Here is a 23403-nt window from a genome sequence, read left to right on the forward strand (position 1 = left end):
AGTGCTAGAGCAGTGATGCACAAGGCTGCCACGGCCTGTCCTCACGGGCCATCTAGACTCATGGGGAGGAACATGCATGTGGTAACGACAGTGAGTGAGGAGCGGTGATGGGGAGATGGGCTGCAGTGGGGTCTTCCCAGGCAGAGCAGAGGGGGAGAGAGCACATCAGGCAGGAGGAGCAGCACAGGCAAAGGTGAGAGGCCTGCAAGGAGGGGGAGTTTGGAGAGGGAAAGGAGTTCAGTGTAGGTCCAGCCCAGGATGGGAGCAGGAGGGACTCGCTGTGGCAGAAGGAGATGGGGTGAGGTCAGGACCAGCATGGACCAGCTCGGGAGCTGACCCACACCTGGTGGGTCTCCACCGTCAGCAAGTTCGTGTCGGTGGGTGAATCTATAACACAGAACTGGACAGAGCCAGACGTTTTGGTTTCCTGACTTGGGTAGCCACTCTGATGCTATGCTATTGTTCACTCAGGTCAGGGTACTAGGATGGGCTATCTGACAAGGTGAAGGTGTCAGGTGACAAGTCGGGGTGTCCGGCAGGTGGCTGGTCCCTGGAGAGAGCTCAGGCGGATCACACTGTCATCTAGAAACACAACTCTTCAACTCTACTTTGGCTTGGGGTTGTCTGTTCTGTTTTAGATCTTTCTGTTGAAATAAGTATTAAATATATGAAACACATAGCCCGTGTGGCTCAGTTGCCTGAGCGTCCAACTCTTCATTTCCGCCCAGGTCATGATCTCGCCGTTAGTGTGATCGAGCCCTGCATCAGACTCTGTGCTGACATTTGGAGCCTGCTTGGGATTCTCTCTCTTCCTCTACCCCCACCCCTCACTCTCAAAATAAATAAATAAACATTGAAAAATGAATAAATACATGAAACACGCATCTCGTGTCTTCTGTGAAGCCTATAGAACGGACAATTGTGAGGTTCTTTTTAATTTAAAAACCCCATTTTAACTTTTCAAGTTATTAACAGCTGAATTTGCTTCCCTGACTAAACCTATCCCAAGTACTCAAAAAAAGCTGACTTCTTTCTTGGCAAAGTGGTGGCATGGGAACAGGTTAAAACAACATATTCATTAAGGCAGTGGTGTGGGGGTTTTATTTTTATCTGTTTATTATCATTTAAAATATATTAAAATTTGAACACAGTAGAAGCAAGAATTTAATTGTACATGGCAGTCTAAAAATTAAAAAAAAAAGCAGAAAAACAGCAAACAAAACCCCATAGAAAACAAAAATTGACATGAACCAATAATATATTAAAATTCCATTTAGGTAAGGGTCTAATAAAGGTCCTCTAAGCACACCTCTTACAGAAGTGAATCAGTTTTCTTCAACTGTAAGATTCTGAATGAGGCAGGTGGGTGTGGTCTGTTTGTCTCCGCCCCGCCCACCCCCGGAAAACAACGGACCTCCTCTTCCGTGGGGGCATGTACTGTGGGTATAGGAAAGGACAGGGTGTAGGAACTTCGAAGTTGTGGGACCCACTCTGTGGGAGTCTCAGATATAGTCACTTCCACAAAACGAGGAGGGTCTGACAAGAAATCAGAATTGTTCAAACAACTCATTGCTACGAAGCCCCCTAAATTAGAGATCTTGCCTTTCAATGGTGTGACTCTATAAAGGTATATAATCCAGCTACACACATGCTTGGAGAGAGAGCAGGGCCAATCCTCCCAAGGCCTCCTCAGAACGGAGGCCGGGAGGGTTCGGTGCAGGTGGGTGGCTGGCCCACCAACCTTTGTCAGTGGCAGGATGGGTCTCCCTGTGCCCTCAAAGAGAGCCGCCCGGCACTGCTGGCAAGTGCTAAGGGTGGGTCCTTGGGATGGTCTGATCAGCTTCTGGTCAATGCCCAGGCTGACTGCTGTGCGCCTGGGCACCTTTCCGGAGACACTGGGGATGCAAACAAGAAACAATTCATGGAACAGAAAGGAGAATTAATGCATCATGAAAACATGTGCTTATTATTATTTTTTTTAAAGATTCACACTTTCCTGAGTAAAGCACACAAAAATCCCACGTGAAGTCTTTTTCAAGCACCAGGCCTCTGTCTCTTCGACTCCCTGCACCCAGACGGCAAATCTGGGCCAAGCTCAGGTGTTCTGGTGGGAACGTTAACTGTGTATTTGGGAATGCTGTTTTTCTTTATATTCTAGCACTTTAGAGTTTTATGCTTGAAAAATGGGAAACGGTGAAGGAGAAAGCCATTGGTGGGTCTATTCGCTGTGCTGCATCAGAGCTGAAAGGACCCCATGGAAGGTAAAGATGCTCCCAAACTACACGCGGGCGTCTGTGTGGTTGGCATTGGATCAGCCGTCAAAGCCCTCTGAACATCTAAACCACAGCCGCTTTAAAGGTCCAAATTAAATATGGATACGAGGATATTAAAATCAAATTAATGGGGGCCAAGTTTATTGCTGAGAGAACAAGTCCTGGTGGCACGGCGCTTCAGGTGGCGTGTCTATCCTCTGGTTTCTTGGCCTGAGAGAGAATCTTCAGTGAGGTCCTGGGAATTCCTGAACATGAGGATAGAATTATAAATCTTCAGCGCTGGACCCAGCTTGATCTTCATGACCTTGACGATGTCCGTCTGTGTCAGGAGCAGGAAGGCTTTGCCATCAATCTGCTGCAAGTAAATAAACACGGTTTACTTGCCCTCTGGGAACTTCTGGGTGCAGAGCTGTGTGACGTCCAATGGTGTCAGCCTCCCGGCAGAGAAAGATGACACCTTCTCCCACGTGGCCCCAACCTCTGCCCAACTCTGCGCTGTCCCCCAACACTCTGTTAAATATGAATCCAAGAAACACTCACGGTTCCCAGGTTACATTTCTATTGTTATGTTTAAAAAATCTTGGCCTGAATTTGTATCAAGACCCTTAAAATGAATCTACTTTCACCCACCAAGTAACTCTCCAGGAATTTTTCCCAAGAAAACAGAGTGCAATGTATCCACTCTAGTGTTATTTACTGAAAGCCACCCAGCATTTCAAAAATGGCAGCAGTAAATAAATTATGGTATCGCTTAGGCTGGGAGGCCAGACAGTCACCAAAATTCATGTCTCAATGAAACACTTAATGATTTAGCAATGTTGTCATCAATTGTTAAGCAACAAAGCATGACATGATGATAAATTATGAGCTTAGTTTTAATCCAGAAAAGTAACTGTGCAGGACCACCTGTATACATATACATAATGAAAATATTTGAAGTATTTATGCCAAATGGTAGGCAAAGTTAGATGTGGTTGGTGGAATAGTGGTGTGACTTTCGATTTCTCCTTTGAACTCTTCCTGCATTAAAAATTTTTACAATAAATGCTATCAGCATACATACACACGAAATAAATGTTTTATTTATTCACTTTTAAAACATATTGTGGTCTGACATGTACTAGGTTTCCAAGATTCACAGGAAGGGGTGTGACCACCAGGCGGCCCTTTCAGCAGCACGCTGGGCTCTGCTCTCAGAGTTTGAGTCTGAGGCACTGTGGGCGTGTCCTATACCCACATCACCTACTTCCACAAACGGGCTCAGAGAGATTGCTGGTTCTAGAACCAGGAAGACAGAACGAAAGAGTTTTCTGTGGTAACACCCTCCCCTGAACCTAGCAGTGTGGTTCTAACCCTTTTTAAGTAATGGTACAAACCCTTAGTGTCAATGTCTCACTGAGGAAGTCGGGATTCCCCCAGGGACCCTGGTTTTGAAATTAAAGTCTAAGTTTTGAAAGTGTTAAGACAGTGTTAACAGGCTTCCTGTGCATTTATGACAATATCTGTTGAAGAATCGTTCATGTAGAGAACAGAGCACCTGGATATCTTTGCTAGGCACTGAAATACATGAATCCTAATCTTTAAAGGTCTCCTGGGAGAAATCTGTGTGTGTGTTCTAGAAGAGGGATGAGACTGGGTAAGTGATCTGAGCCAGGCTGGAACAACTTGACCTGCAACTTGACCTGTGGGCAAGGCGGGTCTTGGCCATTGCTTAATGCAGGGGGCGGCCCCTACGTGCAAGGCCAAGCCAACCACACCCGAGCCTTGCTGGGCGCAGGGGAGAGCAGGTGAACCTCCTCTTTCATTGGCAGCTACGCATACTTCTACCACACTGGCCCTGATGTGGAGTTCCCTGGAGAGGCCGGGCTACGAGGGGTCCAGGACCAAGAGTATTTTCCTCGAGCCATACATGCCCTGACCTCTGCGGAGGGAGCACATGTGCCACACGCTGGAGTCTCTAGGAGTGTAGTTTTCTTGGAGACATCTGGAGCAATGATGGCGGCTCTGGAATCATCTAGACTGCCCTTTTCTGGCTGTGCCTCAGCTCCTACACAGGTTGTTGTTAGGGTCTGTGGACGGCGGCTGTCAAGTGCTCAGCACAGGGCCCAGTACGTGTATGCCGGCAGCAGACAATAACCACCGCATCTCACTATTATTCTGTCGCTGATCTCTGCTGGGGCCCCCAGAGCTCCGGCTCCTGATTCCAGGACCGACGATGAGCAGTTTGGTACATTCCCAATCAAGAGCAGGTAGGAAGCAGAAACCCCATGGAAGGACTTCGTGGCTTCTCTGCATTCTTCTTGGAGCAGGTGAAGAGCAGGGATGTAGAGGAAGGTCCCGCTCTCACCACGGAGCAGACAAGTCCCTCCCCTCCCTGGGAGCAGGTTTGTGGCAGGAGTCCTTTCTGTCCTCAGTGAGACCTAAAATCATCATGGTGGGGCCTTCGTGACACACATAAGAATGAAGTAATTGACATGTTCATTTATTCTTCCGGCAAATAGTGTACTTCTTGAGCACACGGCCAAGCACCACAGCATTCTATGACAAAGCACCACTAGGCTCTTCCCTGCCTGGACCCCTTTCTCCTGCCTACCCAGCCTGCTCTTATTTACATGCAAGTAAATGAAAACAAAGCACTTCTGGATCCAGAAGTATGGAAATACCTATATTTTTTGCATTTCTTACCTCTTTCTTGAAGCACTTGGCATGATCTTCACAGCCCAGAAGCGACTGTACAAACTCAGCCACCTACAGGGCAAGATGAAAAGCCTGACTTAAAACATGCACCTGAAATAATTTCTTGGGTTGTAGTAATTCAACGTTTGAGTAAAATATACTTCAAATCCCTCAAACGCTCGAGTCTTAAATAGTAACTACCAAGTCACGTTAGCATTTGCCAGATCAGAAGGTAGACCAGCCCCTCTTAGTATCTACTTCTAGCCTCATATTTCCAGCCTGACCTACATCGGGTTATGGTTACGATGACAATGACAGCCTCCTTTGGTGCAGGGCTGGCATTCTGGAACCTGCTCTCATCTGACCCTCCTGTTGTGTGTACCAGTCTTCACAGTGACCGTCAGAGATAAGGATCTGGCCACCTGGCCCTTGGGCAGCCCGGAGGCCCCATCTGAGTCTCATCCATGCTCAGCAAGGAGACTCAAGAGATCTATACCGAGTGAATTCCCTCATCGCTGACAATGAGGAGGTTTAATGACTTAGTGGAGGTCACACATGGCCGGGAAGTACCAGGGATGATTTTGGAACTCAGGTTTTCGGACTCCAAACCCAGTCCCTCTCTTCAACTTCATTTCCCACTCTTTACCCTTCCATCCCCAGCCACATATGCCCCCAGGTCCTTGTGATTAGGCAGACCCTACAATGACCTGGCTATGAGCACAGGAAGCTACTGAGTGTTTCCCAATTCTTGCTTTTAGGGAGCTGAGTGACCAAACGTAATAAAGTGTAGACTCTCAATGACCAAAATGACAGGTTGATTCTGGCCACTTCTGGCAAGTTCTGGCACAGTTGCAGCACAGGATGAAAGTCCTGCCAGAAGGCAATAGTAATGAAGCCTGGGAGATAAGGTGTGTAAGAAGAATAGTCTTGCTTTCTGTTTTTAATTTTTGGCTGTCTTGTGCCGACTGAATTGTGTGCACTTGATCTTTCTCTCCGCATCTAATGGAAAAGGCTCAAAGGGGGACAGGGAGCTCAGGGTCTTGTACCAACATGATCTATAACCCATGACCCCTAGGAGTCCTTGGCCCCCTGCAAGGAGATGACAGCGGACACTGATGCTCCCCACACTCTGCAGAAGAGAATATCGTCGCATTGGCGATGTCCACCTTGCAAAACAGCCAGGGACCAACCAGGGCCCGATACCTATAGGCACACCCCTGACTCATGGCTATCTTTAATCTAATGTGTAGATTTCAGAACATCTTTTTTGGGGCAATCAGCATGTTGGTGTCTGCTTTACTCACCTCTGATGCTGCAAGTATATTTTATTATGAGTCATTTACAGTCATCCTCCCAAAGTGCAGGATGATAAGAATTAAAAAAAAATCTTTCCAAAGCAGCCAGCATGCTGCCACACAATGGCATCTTAAGCCCTACGAGCACCTGGGGGACTGAGCTGCCTCACCTGAGCGCCCAGTGCTCTACTTGGCCAGGAAGCTGAGCCTCTCTGTTGAGTTAATATGATTTACTCTTCTTAGGTGCATAAAAAAGCATGAAGCTGAGGAAAGCCCTGGATGCAGCTGGTCAGGCAGCAGGGACATGGTGACTGGGGCAGGTGACAGCAGGGCTCAGAGAGAGTCTGTAGGGCCTGGGACACCACGAGGTGGGCATAGGCCCCTTGGTCCCGGGCTGCTCTCTGGCCAAGCACACCCTGATCACAGCTACACGTGAGGCCTCTGCTGGGTACAGAGGGCAGGACCAGTGAGCAGGTTCAGCGTGACCTTCCAGGGAGTTTATGGTTCGATCAGAGGCGGGAGGATACACGGGAAATGGTGAGTAAGGATGGCTTACTACTCATATGGATACATGCTCAAATGCGCTAAGTTCCCAAGGAGATGTGGAAAGGCTAAGGGCTCCTAGCAGGGACAGATGGCATATCAGATGGGGACTCAGGAGAGGTGTCATGAGGGAGGTGGAAGTGGAGACAGGCACTACTGGGTGGCAGTGTTCCCACCCGGGGCGATTTGGGGTGGACGAGTGGAGAACATCTTCTCAGCACAGAGCCTCAGGGTCAAGGCTGAGATCAGGAGGCACAGTGCGCCCGCATGTCCTCAGTGGTGAGGAGTCCAGTTTGGCTAGAAACGCCTAGCAGAAGGTGAGGGGGTGGCCGTGCGGCTTCCGGTGGGGCTTGCACTTGTACGTTCCAGCTGCAGGGGGTCCTGGGGTGGTGGTTCTTCTTCGTGGCCACACCTTGGCATCACCTGGAGAGCCTAAACATGACTGATGGCCAGGCGCAGGCCACAGAAACTGTGAATGAATCAAGCTGAATGGGCCCCAGCACAGGGCGTGCGTATTTAGATTCCCCGCTTGGCTGTCACGTGTAGGTGGGGCTGAGGACCCCAGCGCAGGAGAAGACTGGAGCCTCAGGACCCCAGTGCAGGAGCAGATTGGAGAGAGGCTCCTGCCATGCTGGATGGACTGGGCCGGGGGTCGGCTGGGGGGCGCCGAGGGCCTGGAGGGCAGAGCACAGCGCTGAGGCAGGAGGTGCTGCACAGGTACTGTCCTGAGGTCTGCCCGCTGCCTGGGTGTGGGACAAACAGAGGCAAAGCGGAGTCCAGCAAAGGTGCTGGCAGTGGGTTTGTCCAGGCCAGCGCTACTGACCGGCAGGGACTGGCCATTCTTTGCTGTGGGGCCGTCCTGCATATTGCGGGGTATTTAGCAGCAAGCCTGGCCTCCACCTGCCAGGTGCCAGGTGCATGCCCTCCCCCGCGCTGTGACAACCAGACGTGGCCCACATCTACCTGGTTAAAAGCCACTGCTCTGGCGGAACCTGGGGGGCTCAGTGAGGTAAGCCTCTGACTCTTGGTTTTGGCTCAGGTCATGATCTCACAGCTTGTGGGTTTGGGCTCCACGTTAGGCTCCACACTGACAGCACAGAGCCTGTTTGGGACTCTTTCTCTCTCTCTTCCTTTCTCTGTCCCTCCCCTACTCTTTCTTTCTCTCTCCCTTGGTGCTAAAGGAAGGTTTTTTTCCTAACATGGCTCTTCCACAGGGAAAGGGGCAGAATGTCAAAACAGGAACATTAAAAATAAAGAAGCAGGAGTAGGAATTAGCGACAGATACACATTTTGTTGCAGCTCAGTCACCAGCTCCTGTGGGAAAGCCCTCTGAGCAGCAGGGAGCCTGGGCTCCCCACAGACAGAGTAGAGTGCTTTGAGCAAGGTCTTTATAAAACACATGTTCCACGAACTTCTGTTCAGGGTGGAAGTGTATGTTGCTTTTATGGTTTGCATCGGTTAAAATGTCCTTTGCTGGAAAATAGAAGAGGAATCACATCCCCTCTGCTTGGCATCATTAGCCAAGCAATCACTGTCCATGTCAAAGGTAGACTGGACGGGCATCTGGGTAGCTCAGTCAGTTGGGCGTCAGATGTCGGCTCAGGTCATGATCTCACAGCTTGTGAGTTTGAGCCCCGTGTTGGGCTCTGTACTGACAGCTCAGAGCCTGGAGCCTGCTTCAGATCCTGTGTCTCCCTCTCTTTCTGCCCCTCCCCTGCTCATACTCTGTCTCTCTGCCTCTCAAAAAATGAACAAACATTTAAAAAGGTAGACTGGATTTTTTAAATAGTAACAAATAATTTGTCAGAGCAACAAGGAGCAAAGGGGAAGCCGAGGGGCCCTCAGCTGGGCCCCAGCCCCGCCTCGCCCTCCTTTCCTGCCTCCCTCTCTCCGGCCTCAGGCGGCATCGGCCACCTCTCCACTGCCTTACCACGTGTCTGAAATCCTGTTTTCTTTGGAAAGATATTCTGATTCTATTCAATCTGTCCTTTTCCAAAGTCAAAAATCAGTTCCATGAAGTGTACTGAGGCCGACGTTTCTGGCCAGAATGTAAAAATATCCAAAGGCCTTGATCATTATTCAGTGTCATTATTCAGTACTGTTAGTCAGTATTTGTTCCCTCTAAGAATAAATTATATTTTGAGCTTTAATAGAAAGCCCATTTTGCTACAAACTTTAAATGTAAAGTGGCGAGATCTCACATACACCATAGAGTCTCTCAGAAAGTTTCCCTCACAATCTCCCCTTAAGACTTTGTTTACCTATTTGAGCTTATGGCAAAGGCAAACTATCCAGATGAGCATGAACTCCATGAAACAGGAAACTACCACCTATTTGCCTGCACCCAAGATGGCTGCGCAGACGTGGCTGCATCTCTAAGGTGGTGGCAGGAGTGTTGAAGCCTGTGGGCGGCTGCCCTCCACCTTGGCCCCAAGAAGCCCACCTGGTGTGGAGGCTGACTTGTGCTTGGTTCCCTAAGGAACCTCATTCTTATTCCTTCAGGAACCTCATTCGTTGTTCTCAGGAGCGAGGCGTCCCACAGCTAACAGCCAGGCTTTGTTTTGGAAGGACAGAGAGCAGGTTAATTCTGCAGATGACACAGCAGTTGGGGAAGACTAAGAAAGATGACCCCGTGCCAGCTCTCAGATGAGCCCATTACTTTCCCCAACTTACTTCCCCCAGCGACCTACTTTTCCTGGCATCCTCTTGGAGCGCAGCAGGCCTGTTTCCTTCCGTGGGGCGACTGCTCCCTTAAATCTTTCTCTAGCTTGCCGAGCCTGTAGCTGTGTGCCTGATTGCACTGGCTCCCAGTCCACTGGGGACCGTCTTTCCAGCCTGGGTCTCATTTTTTAACAGTGGAATCTGCTATTTGCCCTTTTTTAAGGGCCTGACTGTATAAGGCTGCTATGCTTAGTTAGCAGTATCCTGGGTTTTTCAAAATACTCCCTCCTGTGTAAAGATTGCTTTTAAAGTGACCGCCATCTTTTAAAGTTAATGGACATTTAGGGAGCACTTGGTTGAGGCTATGGTGATTTATATGTGCTGCTTTAAAAAGCATTTTTGCACATAAGGAATAAAAGTGCCCATATGGGCACCAAGCATACGTGAGCCACACGTGTGGCTCTAATGTGCCTACGACATCACCTCCTGCCCTCCCATGCCCACACACATCTGATAGGAGGGTTCTGCCCAAAATCCACCTCCCTATTTGTTCACTCACTCACACCTTTGCCAGACACCAACTCTGGGCAAGATCCTTTACTACAATGACATAAAGACGTATAAAAATATTTTAGTTCCTACTCTTAAGCTTTTAGACTCTTTTATAGAACATTGCCATGGCCCACAGTCAGAAATACATGTCACACTGACCATAACTTGAGTGTCTGCATAGACCCAGACCTTTCTAACAAAGGTGTCACAACATAATAACCCTTACTGCAATTATGGTTCATTCTAGAACCATAACATTGACTTCATAGTCTACCCGTGCTTCCGTAAACACTGCTCTAGTAGAAACAGCCACGGTGACGAAGGCGTAAAGTCAGCTCCCTGGCTCTGGGCCATGTTACCAAGGCTTCTCTTCACAGGTCACGTGATACAGCAAGGAGGTCTTCCTCCCAGGCCAGGATGGCAGACAAAAGGGAACGTTCTTGCTCTTCATCCTTTGCCACAGACAGACCCCTGCCTCGAGTCTCCCTGAATGGCACTTAACACCAATATTTTTGCCTAATGAGAACAAAACACAAAAGGGCGGCACCCCCTCCCCCCCTTTGATCCCCTTCTGCCCTGTGCTGCCTTTCCCAATCTTTACTGTCCTATTCCCATTTCTAATGTGGCATCTAAAATAGTCACAAACTCTATTGTTGGAACTCACTGGAATGCCCCCAAAGTGAACCCCATCTGAGGGCTGCCTTACTTTCAAAGATATAAATAGAACCGTCACAAAGCCCACTCTCAGTCCATCCAAGATTCTTCTTGAGGCCCAATTTTGTTCTAGCAAATATGTGACAAGAGTGTGAGAATACAGAAAGAAATTTAAGACGTGGTCCTTGTCCTCAAGGGCAGCTAAGTTAGGGAGATTTCAAGACTATAATATATTATGCATTAGGGAATAAGCCAAACAGTTTCTCTGGAATGCATCTCCGAGGGAAGTCATGGGTGCACAAGTATTATGACAAGAGCACTTTATGCAGACAGCCTTATGGATGGTTTCATTTTTAACGTAGAAAGTTCTAAGGCCTCTTATAGCAACAAAGGCCTGGGGTTCCATGTATATCCATTACAGAGAACTCGGGAACTGTGACCTCACCCCCCTAATAATCATCGATGGCACCTTCAGTCTCCCCCACAGCAAGTCCTTCCCTTTTGAGGTCTCCCTGTCGCAGTGAGACCTGTACTGGGACCACTACTGCCTTTCATCAGCCTCCAATGTAAGACCCTCCTCGGGTCAAGCTGACCCTAATGAAAAATTACCAACCATTGTTTCACTCTCCAGCCCTTCTGCTTGAACAATCAAGGGTTGGGAAATTGAGCTCTGGGAGTCCTAAGATGTAACTCATAAATTATAACTTAAAGGTTAACTTGTTTTCTAAGATACTGTTGCTAGATCCCACCCTTTGACCGCAAAGTTCTCGCTTCTGTGCACCTGCCTCGCCTCCCCTTTGGATCTGTGATTGGTCACTTCAAATTTCTCCTAAGACAAAGAACTCTAAAATTGGTAGGTCTCTACCAAATCTTATGTTTGTGTGTTGAAATTTGATTGACCACTATAGAATGCTGTAAACTATGATTGGTTAACTAAATGATGACTTATTTTGTCTTGCCAAAGCCCTTAAGAACCCTGAGCTCCTGCTCAGCGGTGCTCTCTCCTGAGGATTTTCCAACATCCGGGAGGGGCTATTCGGCCGAACTAAAATAAACCCATACACCATTTCTGTTGGTGTCCGTGGGTTTCACTCTCGGTCACTCGCTTCAGGAGGGAAAGGTCTAACACAAACCCCTCGCTTTCCTTCAGTGCCAGACTTGGGACTCTTCAGATCAGAGGCCGCCTAAACTTCCCAGTCACTGCTTAATTTTCCTAAAATGGAGGTTCTGTTCTCTTTGAACGATGGTCCTCTTGAGATGTTAATAAAAGCTCAGGCCCTCCTCTTAAGGGCAAGAAATACAAGTATTAAACATATTTTTTCCAGATTCCCTGAAGCCCAATTCCACAGCCCCAGCCAGGAGCCCTGAGCTACATCTGCTGTGTGTGTCCTGCTGAATGGAACACTCACTACCTGCCTCTTCTGATACTTCTCTTCCGTGGACGGTCTCCGCCACCGCGATCCCCACTGACCTCCACTTTGAGGCTCTCCTTGGACGATCGTGTCCCTGGTGAGGGCTTCCTCAGTGCCCCCGTCCATTAATGATACCTCATCCGGTATTTCCACCCCCAGGGATGGTTGTTGCACATCCACTGCTGTAATGTAATCCACAGGGACTTCTCGCTCAAAAGGTCTCAGATAAAATTTGCCATCTTATGCCCCTGCCTCCAGACTGGGTCTTTCCTCCAAAGTTTCATTTAGTTTGATGCCACTACTCTCCCATTCTTTCAGGTGAGCTCCATAAACTCTGTACCTCACATACCGCCATCCCAAGTCCCAAAACATGTGGTGCTGAGTCTGCAAAGGGAATCACATTTGGCTCCTTTCACTTCATCTTCAATATCTGATCTGTTTCATTGTGCTGTGTGGCACACCACTCTGGGTGGCTTTTCCCATGGTGGTGCCTGGTGCAGGCCCAGAAGATTCCACACCAGGAGCGTGGTGGTGCCTCTAGTTGGTCCTATTCCTCTGCCACTTCTCTCACACTTACTCCTTCTGCAGGGGGGTGTGATTCTCATGCCCCCGAAGCACCATCTTCACAGGTGATTTTCTGTACAAGAACCTCAGGTGGCTCGTACTGCCAGTACCTGGCCTCACAGCTGGCACACCTTTCACATCCCAGCCCCCTTCTGTCTGCGCCCCAGGTCCACGCAGTGCTTGGTGGGTAAGACATCAGCTTAGGACCGAGCTCTGCCTGTGGGGCCCTGAGAAGTGACTTAGCCTCTAAGTGCCTCAATTTGCCTGTCTGTAAAATGGGCAAACTAAGAGTACTTGTTTTACTGTCAGTATATTAATAGTGTTCACTGTTATCATCAATGGTAGTAAAGGATGCACTGTATATCTGTCATCTGTGCAGATGTCATACTCACTTCCATGCAGCCTTCCGTCTTTCTCTGGGACTGACCTGGCCTCCCTTCTTTTCTCCCCTTGGATATGTTCCACTTCTGTTTCAAAATCCAGCCTAGGATACCTTTGTCATTCAGCGTTCATTCCACAAACCTTATTGGGTTATCTACTAAACGCCAAGTATAGTGTGAAATTCACAACATACATGTCAAGTGACATGAATAAACACTTCCCCAAAGAGGACATCCAGATGGCCAATGCATGAAACACATGAAATGATGCTCAACATCACTCGTCATCAGGGAAATACAAATCAAAACTACACTGAGATGCCACCTCATGCCAGTCAGAGTGGCTAAAATGAACAAATCGGAGACTATAAATGCTGGTGAAGATGTGGAAAAATGGGCACCCTCCTACACTGTTGGTGGGAATCCAAACTGGTGCAGCTGCTCTGGAAAACTGTGGAGGTGCCTCAAAAAATTAACAATAGAACTCCCCTATGACCCAGCAGTGCTAGGCATATGCTCAAGGGATACAGAAGTGCCGATGCACAGGGGTACATGTACCCCAATGTTCATAGCAGCACTGTCAACAATAGCCAAATCATGGAAAGAGCCTAAATGTCCATCAACTGATGAGTGGATCAGAAGATGTGATGTATATACACAATGGAGTACTACATGGCAATGAGTGAAATCTGGCCATTTTTAACGACATGGATGGACCTCAAGGCTGTTATGCTAAGTGAAATAAGTCAGGCAGAGAAGGACAGATACCCTATGTTTTCACTTTTAAGTGGAATAGTAGAAACTTGACAGAGGACCATGGGGGAGGGGGAGGGGAAATTGCTGGGGAGAGGGAGGGAGGCAAACCATGAGAGACTCTTGAATACTGAAAACAAACTGAGGGCTGATGGGCTGGATGAGAGGGGAAGGGGGGTGACGGTCATGGAGGAGGGCACTTGGGATGAGCATTGGGTGTTGTATGGAAACCAATTTGACAATAAACTATAAAAAAATAATACAGCAGTAATTTTGTATGGTGACAGATGGCAACTACACTTACCATAGTGAACAGTTTGTAATGTATATAAGTGTCTAGTCACCATGTTGTACACCTGAAACTACTATAATATTGTATGTCAACTATACATCAATTAAAATATTTTTAATTAAAAAAAAGATACGTGTCAACTGAGTGGAATAAGGTCTCTACTCGTCTGGTGAAGGATCAGACAAGTGAGCAAAGGTCAGTGATAGAAGTCTCTCCGAGGGTGGGTACACAGAGCCTCCTGCAGGAGGCCAGCACTGTGCCGCCGGCTGGCAGAGTGGGACGGGCTACCTGGGGCGGGGGCAGCAATGGAGCCAGTGTGAGGACACCACGAGGGGGCCGCAGCCCAGGGCGGGAGAAGCACGAGGGGTGTGGTGGCAGGGGTGCCAAGGACTCTATTTGGGGAGCGGGGATTATGTGAAGGTAGGCGCAGACCCACCCAGAGTTTGGTGTCTCTACTGGGTTCACCCCCTGGCCGGTCTCAGCTGCTCAGAGCGCGTAGGGCCGGGGCTGGACGTGGGAGGCTGCACTCCCCCAGACACCCTTCTCAGCACAGTGGTGATGAGGTGAGGGAAGACAAGCCACGGTCAGTCTAACCTGAAACGTGGTAGGACGCTGAGTGAATGGCTTGAAAGTCAGAACCAGGGTCACCAACAAGCTTACTGTGGAGCTCCCTGTTGTGCCCGGGGCTGTTACAAGGCCAGAGTCGCACACGAATTAGTTGGCTTGGTCATGAAGCTGCTGCACGCCTTGCAAACCGGTAAACTTTAACCAGTGAGGGCGGAGGGGAAGATCCCACATTGTCTTTATGGAACAGGATCACATTTAGTCGTCCTCGGCCGGCACATTCAGTCAGTTCTCCTTTACCAGTAGCACAGTGGCACTGGAAGGAGGGGAAGAAGAGGTGGGGGCACTGGAAGGATTAGAAGGAGAGGTGGGAGCACCGGAAGGATGGGAAGGAGAGGTAGGGGTGCCGGGAGAAGGGGAAGGAGAGGTGGGGCAGGGGGTACACTGGGGAAAGACGTCAGACCCCGGTGCTCCAGGCAGGTTTTGTGAGGTGCGGAGGGAGCCACATTCCCCCAAACCTCCAGCCTCTGTGGGGCCCTTGCCACCTGTTCCTCGTCCAAGGCTGCAATGAAGCCAAGGTTAAGTCAAGCTGATGGCTCAGTGCTCAGTGCTCAGTGAATATTCTGGGACAAATTTTACTCCGGCTCTACTGTTAGCTTGTCCTCAGAGAGACCCAGGGTTTTCCTTCATTAAAAAAAATAATTAAGGCCTGACTAGTGGAAGTAATAACTTTATTAAAAGAAATGTCAGAGAGTGTCTTCCTTAAAAGAAAGCTGCTTTACATGTGAAGCCTTCCTACAGCATTACAGCACACAATGAGACTTACCTGATCCTCATGAAACACCAACATTGTAAGGAACGTTTATATTAAAGTTGGATCAACTTTCCCATGTGTACCGCATCTTAGGCAATGTTGTGATCTAATTCACTTTAAAAACAAACCTGAGGCTAACAGATCATCTGTGGCTTCAAGCAGACAAATGGGCAGCACAGAGCTGCTCAGTAATGAGAACAGGGGATCCTCTGGGGCCCTCCAGGTGCCCCCTCAGCACACAACAGAAAGTCCCAGGGGTGGCAGCTCCCCAGACAGGGTGCCGCTTAGGCCAGGGGCCACCGGGGTACAAGCCTAAGATGCTTACACATGTGTGCTTCCCCAACGTAAATCTGATGTGGGACTGGAGGCCTGAGGCCTCTTCCGAAACTGGCCCAGGGCTGATGGTGGCGGGGACCAGAGGTAGTTCTGGATACCACGGGGAGAGGAGGCCAAAACCAACTGGGCTTTCTTCATTTCCTCCAAATCATACCTGCCTTCTCTCTTAACTGCGGATCTTCACCTTGATGCAGTGTATTCAGCGCCCAAGAGGACCCCTCAGCAGTAGGGCACGTCCCTCCAGGGCCCCAGAGCAGCCCTGCTCACCTCATCCACAGACCATCGGGCCACCTCGCCTGCCTGGATGTTGGCCACGCCTGGAAGCAACTTGCAGTGCTGCTCCCTGCCGAGCGGAAGGTCCCGGAATGGGTGGGCCGACATGGAGGACATGAAGACGGACTGCTGCAGCGCCTGCTGAGTCTGCTCAGCGGAATATTCTGGAAGAGAGGTGGGAGAGTGAGCCACACGCAGTGTGAATTAGGGAGCACCACCTGGGTCAGCCTCTCCCAGAGGGCCAGAGCCAGGATAGGGAAAGTGCAGGCTCGGTGGGAACCCTGGCGTTCTAGTTGCTTGGCATCACCGCAGGGAGGAGTCCCCAAGCACGGCTCATGCCACTGTTCCGTTGGAAGACAACTGTCATGAGAAATGGATGTTACATAAGGCCCAGGTGACTCTGACTATTCACTAAGCAAGGTCAAATCATCGCTACGAGACACTGTTTGATGCCAAACAAGAGCAAGACTGTCCCTGCTACCAGCTTCTCTAGATATACATCAGGAGTCAGAGGAAGGACAGAGCTGCACAGATGTGGCTAGGGACTGGATCTGCACCCGCCCCCTCTGGGATGTATGTGCACACAAACAGTGACATCTTCCTGGGAGCTGCTTCCCGTGTCTCCGAAGACACAATGAGCTCAGGTCCACATCTGGCTTCATAGGTCCCTGGGGGACACTGATCATGGGATGCAGCTCGGGATCCCCAGGAGAATCTGGGTGGCAGCTGCCGAGATAGCTGCCAGCAAGACATGATGACCTCCTGGGACGTGTGCAAAGCAGCTGCACTGAGATGTGAATGGCCTGGTGCAGGCACTCTTAAATGGACGCTCTGTCTTCCGAGGAAACACGCTGAATGAGCCAAGGTTCTGGGACCTGAAGGGCGACGCTGCTTGCTTGCTCAAGACTATCGTTGACGGGTAAGACCTCGCTTCTGCCTCTTCCTTCTCCCCAGGCACGTGGGACTAGTGTTCCCACCTGCAGGTGTGACTTTACTCTTATGTTACATCCCCACATTTAGATGGAGCCAGAGAGCTCAACTCCCTAATTACTCACTTTGAACTGATACATGGATGAGGAACAAAAACATCACAGAGGTTTTGGAGAACACTCATTCCTTTACAATGTCATTTTAAAAGATCCTTTCAACCCACAGTAGCAAAAAAAAGCTGTGGATATTTTAAAACACTTTGAAAAGAAAGACTGCACACACAAGATGCTTTGCGCCTTCTTAAAGTCTACCTTTCCTGATGCCAGTGACAAGTTAAGTAAGCAGTAGCCACATAATTTAAAGCCTGTTATGATGGTTCGTGTTTTGCTAACAGAGTCTGAAAAGCTATTATGCAAATATTTCTACCTCAAATTAATTACAGTTTTTAGTAGGTGAGGCTGACCTGCACTGTGCATGGTCACATGGTCACATACCCATTAGTAATCAGAGCTTCCGGGCTCGGAAGGAGCCCGTCCATCACCACCCTGACTGCTCAGCACAGACATCCTACACAGTTACTGATGCTTGCTGTCTGCGTGAATCAATAGACAGCAAAATTGCGGCCTTCTCCCAAATTCTTACGCTCCAGTTGGAAACAGCAGCCAATTCATCTCTAAATGCTGATTGTCCAACACTGACCTTTTTAGTATGTAAATAGGTTATCTCCCTCCATGCAGTTCAGCCAACAGTAAGTACAACTGTAGGTTCTGAAGGGAAACTTCACACCTTCTTTGAAAAGCCAATATGTTTATAAATGTGAATGTTCTTTAATGAAGGTGTCAGGTTGGACAAGGAGCATGTGCCAAATTCCAGCCCTGAAAACCCATGGCAGAAGCATCCCAGAACAAGTTTGCAGTCAAAGCCACACAGTTACCGAGGGCTTTCTTGGGAAATGAGGAGTTAAAGCTATGTGCTCATGGGGATTAAGACCGGAGCCAAAGCTGGGCTTTATTCTGGAGAAGAATCACTGCATCAATCAGTTGGTTGTTCTGCTGAAATGGCATGGACTTAAAAAAATATTACATCTATATCTCAAAACCCATGCCCTGGGTAAATCAATCATGTATAGTTTCCAAAATGTACCAGACTCTGAGAAGACACAATTAATGAGTCTTATATTTTGGAGGTGCAAAGATGTTGAGTGATGGTGATTAGATTCCCGTGATTCACAAATAAAAGCTGAAGGCATTAAAAATGTAGAAGAATCTCTGTGCTCCCAAGCAAGACAATTTTTCACACTGTAAATTTGGAAGCAAATTGCCTTGGGAGCTGAGAGGTCCCCTTGGAAATACATCTAACATGTGGTTGCCAGCACTGACCAGCATGGGTTCCTCAGTATGCTACCTTTCATGGGTCCGGGCCCTGGGGGCCAGGGGCCTTCAGTCAGTTCAAGAAGTAAGATGGCCTGTAGGTTACAATGAAGGGTAGGGAGCTCCAGGTGTGTCTTACACACTTGAACTCAGGCGGTTTTATGCTGTCTATGGCTTCTGAATTTGGTTAACTGTGTGCCTATTGGATCAAATTATTTGTTTGAAAGGAGGTGAAAGCCAAATTTCTCAAGGATGAACAGAACTTAGTGGACAATAGGTTCTGTAGGACAAAGTGAGCCATGCCATGGAAGTGGGGACAGGTCTGCAACACCTTGTTGGGTTGCCCAGTCCCCTCCCCGGCTTGGACTTCCTATGGGTATAAGGGCTGTTGGCTGTGTATCTACAACCTCATGCTTTGGGGAATGTTTGCCAGAACCAGTTACATGCTGAGCACAAATAATATTTCTATTATCAACTTTACTTTTTAATTTTATTTTACTTTTTAACATTTATTTATTATTGAGAGACAGAGACACAGCATGAGCAAGGGAGGGGCAGAGAGAGAGGCAAACACAGAATCTGAATCAGGCTCCAGGCTCTGAGCTGTCAGCACAAAGTCTGATGCGGGACTCGAACTCATAAACCATGAGATCATGACCTGAGCTGAAGTCAGATGCTTAACTGACTGAGCCACCCAGGCGCCCCTACTATTATGAACTTTAAATTAGAAGCCTGAAAGTTTTGTTTTCCTGCCCCAAAAGACATGAGTTAGGTTAGGGAGGGAGTCCATGAGCACAGAGTTTGGAATAACCAGTCTGCCAACTCTAAGATACAGCTGGAGTTAGGAACACATACCACTCAGAGTGGGCAGGAGGGGAAAGGAGAATGTGCGTAAGGCCATGGTGTGGTGCCCAGCATGCTGTGATTCATCATTAAATGTTAAGTGCTACTTTAAACTTAACTGTAAGCTCCCTGAGGTCAGAATTGATGCTCTATGAAGGGATGATGCATTATCTCAAGTTAGCACAATCCAAGCCTAATTTTCCAATAGTAACAAAAGAGAGAGAATGCATTTTGGAGAGTGTTTCATGGTGGTTGTTTGCCTTCTTTTACCATTTACCAGGTCCCATTTCTTCAAAGCTGATGATTTTAGGGTGAGATCATCATGTCCAGCTGAGAGAATGCTAGGACAGGCTTGCCTCAGAGGACTATGGCACGGCATGGGGGAGGGAAGGGTCCACATCAGCTTGCCTAGTTATGAAACCGGGTCCCCACACAGTTGCTTAGTGACCTTGGATGAGATACTCAACTCCTTTGTAGCAAGATTTAAAAAAAAATTTTTTTTAACATTTATTCATTTTTGAGAGACAGAGCGTGAGCTGGGAAGAGACAGAGAGAGAGGGAGACACAGAATCTGAAGTAGGCTTCAGGCTCTGAACTGTAAGCACAGAGCCCAATGAGGGGCTGAAACCTACGAACCGTGAGATCATGACCTGAGTCGAAGTTGGAGACTTAACCAACTGAGCCACCGAGATGCCCCTAGTTTAAAGTTTTTAAGAAAATTTTAAATGTATATTTTGAGGGAGAGAGAGCAAGTGAGCGTGTGCATATGTGCACAAGCAGGGTAGGGGCAGAGAGAGGAGAGGGAGAGAGAATCCCAAGCAGGCTCTGCACTGTCAGCATGGAGCCCAACCTGGAGCTCAATCTCGCGAACCTTGAGATCATGACTTGAGCCGTCAGGAGTTGGAGGCTTAACCAACTTAATTCTATTTTTTAACATAAGATATTTTAAGTTCTAATAATAGTGAATGTTCAGACATATAAAATTTCCAAAGGCAGTGTGGCTGGATAAGGCTAAAACCTATGAAAGCTGAAATTCAGACTGAAATCCAGGATCTCCAGGCCATTTTCTGATCTCACACCCAAGTGGTTCTGAAATGAGTGTGGTGGTCACCAAGATCATGTGCAGAGTCCCGGTGGATGGCAATGAGCGCGGGGTCCCTGGCCACTGGGGACGCCGGCTAGGGCATCTGTTGCCCAGGCAGGCTGGTGCCAATGTGTGGCAATGGAGTAACACGGTTAAAATGCGTGCAGCCTGCCAGCTTTGAAATTACGTGGCTCTTGACAGACTTTTAAAATGTGGGGTGATTTGCATTATTTTAAATTCTGTGCATAAAATTAGACTTTTGAAAATATCCACTTAAAAATCTGCATACGTTTCTATCAAATGTGAACATGCTGATTTTAACTTTCTACCAAGCCCAGCACAGCTCATGTTATATTAGATACTCCCTTAATAGTTGCTAATAAATTAAAAAGCATAAGCCTATGATGAAAGTATATGCTGTCTTCAGATACTATTATGAAATGCAAAGGATCAGATCATTCGGTCTTGGGGCTCTGGGAGTAAGCAGAGCCTTCTAGAGTAGAAAAAGGTGTCCACCACGAACAGAGGACACAAAGGGGCTTCCTAATTGGAATGTACATACTTCATCCACCTGACACAGTGGAGGGACGTGGGCTGCTTCCCCGTGTCCCTGCCTCACTGCAGCAGTGCAGCCTACCCAGCTCTCCGAAAGGTCAGCCAAGAAAACTCAGCCTGCAAAAGCAGCCCTCCTACTATAGGTTTTAAGATTTTAATTAATCAAAATTCCTTCTGTATCAGAAAATGAAATGCATGCATAATTCTGGCTTTGCCCTTAACGCCAATGAGTGAGTGGTAACAAGGAAAGCTCTCTCTACACTTACAATGTCTTTCCTTTTCCAGAAAATAGAGCACATAATATTTATCACCTCAGTGGTTTGCCATTTGTAGAACAGTTTGGTTGGAAGAGGTTTTTGTTTTGTTTTGTTTTGCCTTTATTTTTCTCTCCGTGTTTCCTTTTGGTTTTATGAATTTAAAAATATATAGATAATGATGTGTTTAAGGATTCCAGTCAAGTCGCTTTAAGACTGGAGCGCTCACCAGGTTCCATGGCCAGCGTGTTCAGTTGTGTGTCCAGCTCCAGGATTATGGGACGCCCGAACTGGAGCACCAGGAGACTTGGCCATGGGTCTGCATCCATTCAGCAGCACGCAGAGAGGAGGAAAGAATTCCAGCTCCAACAATGTTACATCGTTAGCTTTCTCGCAGAGGCAATAAGATGTTGGACTCCAATGGAGTCCTAGATGAAACAGAGTCTCAATGGCAAAGTGCTGTCTGCTCTTGAACAGGAAAACCCTACCTGGGCACAGGCTCTCTTCTCCCAGTCCCTGGGGACAGCCCGATTAAGCTGGCTGTGGATGCTGTGTGACTCAGGGGCTGCCTCTCAGGTGAAATGATCAAAGAGATGCATGACATGGTGTTATAAGTATGGTCTGCTTCCCCATTCCATGGACTTAAAAAAAGTTTAAAGGATTTAGAGAGGACAGGATTTTAATTGATTTGAAAATAACATGAAAGTAGGTCCCGATTTCTTCTCTGCCCCTCTGGTTCCTCCAACTTCTGCTCTACCCCCACAAAGGGAAAAAAATTCTTTTATGGAAATGTTCTTTAAAAATATGGCTGTTTCTTCACAAAAGCGCACACAACAAAACGGTAGCAAGTGACTCATAAATGGTAACCAGAGGCTGCATGGCTGGGTCTCAGGTTATTTTTAATCCCACTAAAAACAGAGACCCATTTCACAAGCAACCTTCTCTTCAATGAAAGGGATAGCAATTCTACTGTGTTCTCTCTCCAAAAAGGAGGAAACAAATAAATAAAAATTGCAATGGGTCCCAATATCTGATGGTGTTTTTTCTGGCCTACTGTATAATCTGTGACAGTCACTGACTGACTTTCCTCAATGTAGCCAGCACTCACTGAGAAGTTACTCCGAGTGAAGCACTGTGCTCCAGTAGTGACTGCTGCTGGAGGAGCGGGGAAATGTTCAGAATGGGCTTGAAAGTTGGCAACATCTTTTCTTCCCATGATCCCCTAGTTTCTAGGTCTCTGTTCTTACCATGCTTGGAGCCCTCATTTCCACGCTAACTCATCTTCTCTTGATTTTAATGAGTTGTACTCACTCAGTCCCTTCTCACTTCTATTTTCTTGCCCCCCAGTTTCCCCAAAACCAAAGTGAAAAACAGAACAAGAAGATCCCGAACACCATGGGCGAGACAACCATGCAATGCCTGGGTGGGGACATGCCCGAATAGGCGTTCAGTGTCTGGTGGGCACTTGGCCCGATGATGGTTCCTACCTGTAACTGACACAACTACTAAAATAGGGGTGATCTGTCTGCTGTACCACATTCTATTTCTTCCTACCCGTGTTATTTAGAATCCATGCATTTTTATCTACAGAGTGCTTTAGGACTTTGGTTGTTAATCCTCCCTCATCACAAACCTATTTCTTTGTACTGTTTTTATAGGAATGTGGGAGACAAAGCACAGAAATGTCAGAGATTGCCAGGGACTTCCCAGTGACCCTTTCAACAGAATTAGGAGAATGAAGAGCCCTGCGTGTTCTAGATCTGTGTATACCGGTCACACGTGGCCATGCAGTACTTAAGATGTGGACAGTGCAAATGGAGATGCGCTGTAAGCGTACGTGTACTGGATTTTGATGGTGTAGTACAAAAATAAAGAATGTAAAATATGCCCTTAATTTTTTGGTAATCTTGATTTACATGCTGAAATGATATTTTGGATACACTGGGTTAAAGAAAATGCCATCCAAAATTAACTTTCCTTGTTCCTTTTGTTATTTTAAATGTGGCTACTAGAAAACTTCCAGCTCGCATGTGACTGGTGTTGTACTTCTATTGGACGGTGCAGTCTTGAAGAGTGATGACTCATGGCTTCTCTCAAGATCTACACTTGGTGCAGGAAGGGCTGGGTGGCTGAATGGAGTTAACGTGACTCATGTTGACGTGATGGTGATGAAGCTCTCAGTGGCCCGCATCCCACCCAGCCCCCCCGCCGCTGCCAACAACCCTGAGGGAGGGGGAAGACAGAAGACCTGAGATTAAGGACAGCCCCCTGGGGTGGGGGAGTGCTGCTGGAGACCGCTGCCCAGCTCCGGTGTTGGTGTCACGC

The 23403-nt window shown here is 47.9% G+C and overlaps 1 protein-coding gene across 3 annotated transcripts in view; it reads right to left on the reverse strand.

Moving 5' to 3' along the window:
* Positions 1-1172: 1172 nt before the first annotated feature.
* Positions 1173-23403, reverse strand: part of L3MBTL4 (L3MBTL histone methyl-lysine binding protein 4) — a 354831-nt gene continuing 332600 nt past the window's right edge. For 2 of the 3 annotated variants that reach the window (XM_029922679.1, XM_029922681.1), the window contains 3 exons: positions 16037-16206; positions 4959-5021; positions 2387-2628 (listed from right to left, as the gene is read on the reverse strand). In XM_029922679.1, the coding sequence (XP_029778539.1) occupies positions 2464-2628; positions 4959-5021; positions 16037-16206 (398 nt within the window). In that variant the 3' untranslated portion in view covers positions 2387-2463. Of the gene's footprint in view, positions 1896-2386; positions 2629-4958; positions 5022-16036; positions 16207-23403 lie in introns of those variants that run through there. The other variant, XM_029922680.1, reaches the window with a different exon arrangement.

Source organism: Suricata suricatta, chromosome 14, assembly GCF_006229205.1.
Source record: "Suricata suricatta isolate VVHF042 chromosome 14, meerkat_22Aug2017_6uvM2_HiC, whole genome shotgun sequence".
NCBI lineage: Eukaryota > Metazoa > Chordata > Mammalia > Carnivora > Herpestidae > Suricata > Suricata suricatta.